Genomic DNA, 2571 nt, shown 5'->3' on the forward strand with positions numbered 1-2571 from the left:
AAAGAAAGAAAGAAAGAAAGAAAAGAAAGAAAAAGAAAAGAAGGGGATGAGTTACATGGAGGCAAATCTCAGCTCCAGTTAGAAAAGAACCCATGTCTGGCAGCCAAAAAGGTGGACTGGGAAGCCCTGAAAGAGAAGCCACATCACACAAGTGGTAGGATCAAGCACACACCAAAAAGGGGAAAACCAGTTAAAAAATATTTCAGTTCTCCAGTTTAGGAAGTCTGTGGCTCCATTCACCTCAGCATAAGCAGCTAATGTCACTAGCCTTGCAGGAGCACAGATTCCCTCAGTCCACAAAGGATCCCATGTTGTTCCTGGTATGTAGTAACTAGTGGTCTGCATATCTGAAGGTGTGCCCGCCTCGTAGTACAGGACAGAGCAGAGTACAAGCTATGCAGACACTCACACCGTGTGTAACACACACACAGGACATTGTGTGTAAGCACTGCTCAGTGCTCCTCCAGGCAGCAAACGGCACGGCAGCCCATCTGGAAGTTCACATATCAATTTAGTTGGCTCAAACCAGCCTTTCAGATTTATGATTCATTTATGTGTCCCTGTGTGTGCCTACATTGAGTGTTTTGTGCACCGTGTTTGTGCAGGTTCCCATGGAGGCTAGATGGTGTAGGGTGATCCCCTGGGGCTGTAGTCACAGGCAGCTATGAGCCACCAGATTCTAGCTAGGGGCTGAGCCTGGGTCCTCTGCTACAGCTGGAAGCATTCTTAATTGCTGAGCCATCTCTCTAGCACCCAAACCAGCTTTTCAGATAAATTGGAGGATAGGCATGCCTGGCATAGATGCTGGTTTGACCCCCAGCACTGGAAAACAAAACTAACGGTCAGGATATGTATGTACGGCTGTAGGCTGCTTCTATTAAACGCATCACAAGTTTTAGAAAGTGACTTTCTGACATCTTGTTTGGGAATTGTTTCATGGAAGCCCACATGGGAAGGGGAGAAATTCATACAGTTGGCTGTTTTTGTTTAATGGTATCACCATGGTCATGGTAACACCATGTTCGTGGTAACACCACTTTGTGAGCAGCTTTCATTTCATTGTCTTTTCTAGTTTTTTTTTTTTTTTTTCTTTTTTTAACATCTTTATTCTAAAGTGCTAGTTACACATGTTGAAGTGTACTTCAGGTTTAGCGAAGGGAACTTGTCCCTAAATAGATGACCAAGCCTTATAAAACAGGTATTGGATTAGGCCTCAGATTTACACCTTTCTATTTTAAAACGTAAAACAACACAAACAAATCCACTCCGTTTCCACTGCCTCACATGTCACCTCTTTACCCTGTGCAGTCACCACAGGCTAGCAACAAGCACCCGCGGGTTGGCAGTTAAATCTCTTCAGACACATTTCTGGCTCAGTTCTTAGAAAAACAGGTGTTTCTCGAACTGCATCCCTGGCTGGACTGGACGGCAGCTCCTCATCTAGCGCTCCCTTGGCCTAACTAACCCTCAGGAGTAATGAAGAGGCCTCTCCGTGCCACACTTCTCACAGGGACAACCGACTCCAGCAAGCTAAGCTTTCTGTAGGTTTGGCTATGTTAGGCTTCAAAAGTTTTGTACAGAATTCTGAGCTGGTTGGCCAGTTCTCTTGCATCAGTAGCGAGGCCATAGCGCAGCACTCACTGGTTTTGAGGGTACATAGGGGTTTACCTCATTCACGGACAGATCTGGAAGGTTGGTCCTGGACGGCTGCCGGGTCCGGGATGCTTTCAGTGGCCTCTTGATCTGCGGAAGGTCTTGTTTGGGAACAAGTGCTTCATTTGATACAGACGAGTGATGCCTCTTTACTGCTTTTATAAACCACTTAGAACACAAGAGATTTGGTTTGTGGGTCATGTTCCTGTGGGTCCCAAAGGGGTGCATGCTTGGCCAGTGTTCTTTGCTGTCCAACCAATGGACAGCATTTAACGGAAAGAGTCTGCTTGTGGCTGATGTTATCCGGCTCATTTCCAGGATCTTTGGCTTATCCAAACTGTCAGCTGTTATACTTGGAAAGAATGAGTCTAAATGTTGCTGCGTTGTCAGGCCATTGTGGCATGCTGTACTTTCAGATTTCCTAAGTGGTCTTACTGTAAGTCGAGTAAGTCTCTGGTACTGATGAGCCTTTGCTGATATGCTGTGTACACTTGCCAGGGTGTGGAGAAGTCTGGTTGGCATGATAACATCTTAGGCTGAAAGCAGAAGAATTAAAAAGTCAGGTTGGATTTAAATATATGTTTCAAATACACATATATTTCCTTAGGAAATATATTTTCTGTTAAAAATGTGTCCCACATGGGCTGGAGAGATGGCTCAGCAGTTAAGAGCACTTGCTCTTTTCTGTTTGGTGTCCGAGACGCAGTCTCACACTATGCAGCCCTACCTGGCCTGGAATGCAAACTCACCAAGTAGAGCAGCGTGGCTTCAAACTCATGAAGATCTGCTTGTCTCTGCCTCCTGAGTGCTAGGACTAAAGTCTTGTGCTACCCACACTAGAAGACCCAGGTTCAGTTTCCAGTACCTACATAACCTAATCCTAACTAGCTAACACTCTCTCTCTCTCTCTCTCTCTCT

General features: G+C 45.5%; 1 protein-coding gene across 2 annotated transcripts in view; it reads right to left on the reverse strand.

Moving 5' to 3' along the window:
• The window catches only part of Rmnd1 (required for meiotic nuclear division 1 homolog), a 26676-nt gene that overhangs the window by 20020 nt on the left and 4085 nt on the right, over positions 1 to 2571 (reverse strand). For both annotated transcript variants that reach the window (XM_029533087.1, XM_029533086.1), the window contains exon 2: positions 1669 to 2189. In XM_029533087.1, the coding sequence (XP_029388947.1) occupies positions 1669 to 2175 (507 nt within the window). In that variant the 5' untranslated portion in view covers positions 2176 to 2189. The remainder of the gene's footprint in view (positions 1 to 1668; positions 2190 to 2571) is intronic.

The sequence above is a fragment of the Mus pahari genome, chromosome 21 (assembly GCF_900095145.1).
Source record: "Mus pahari chromosome 21, PAHARI_EIJ_v1.1, whole genome shotgun sequence".
NCBI classification, from domain to species: Eukaryota; Metazoa; Chordata; class Mammalia; order Rodentia; family Muridae; genus Mus; species Mus pahari.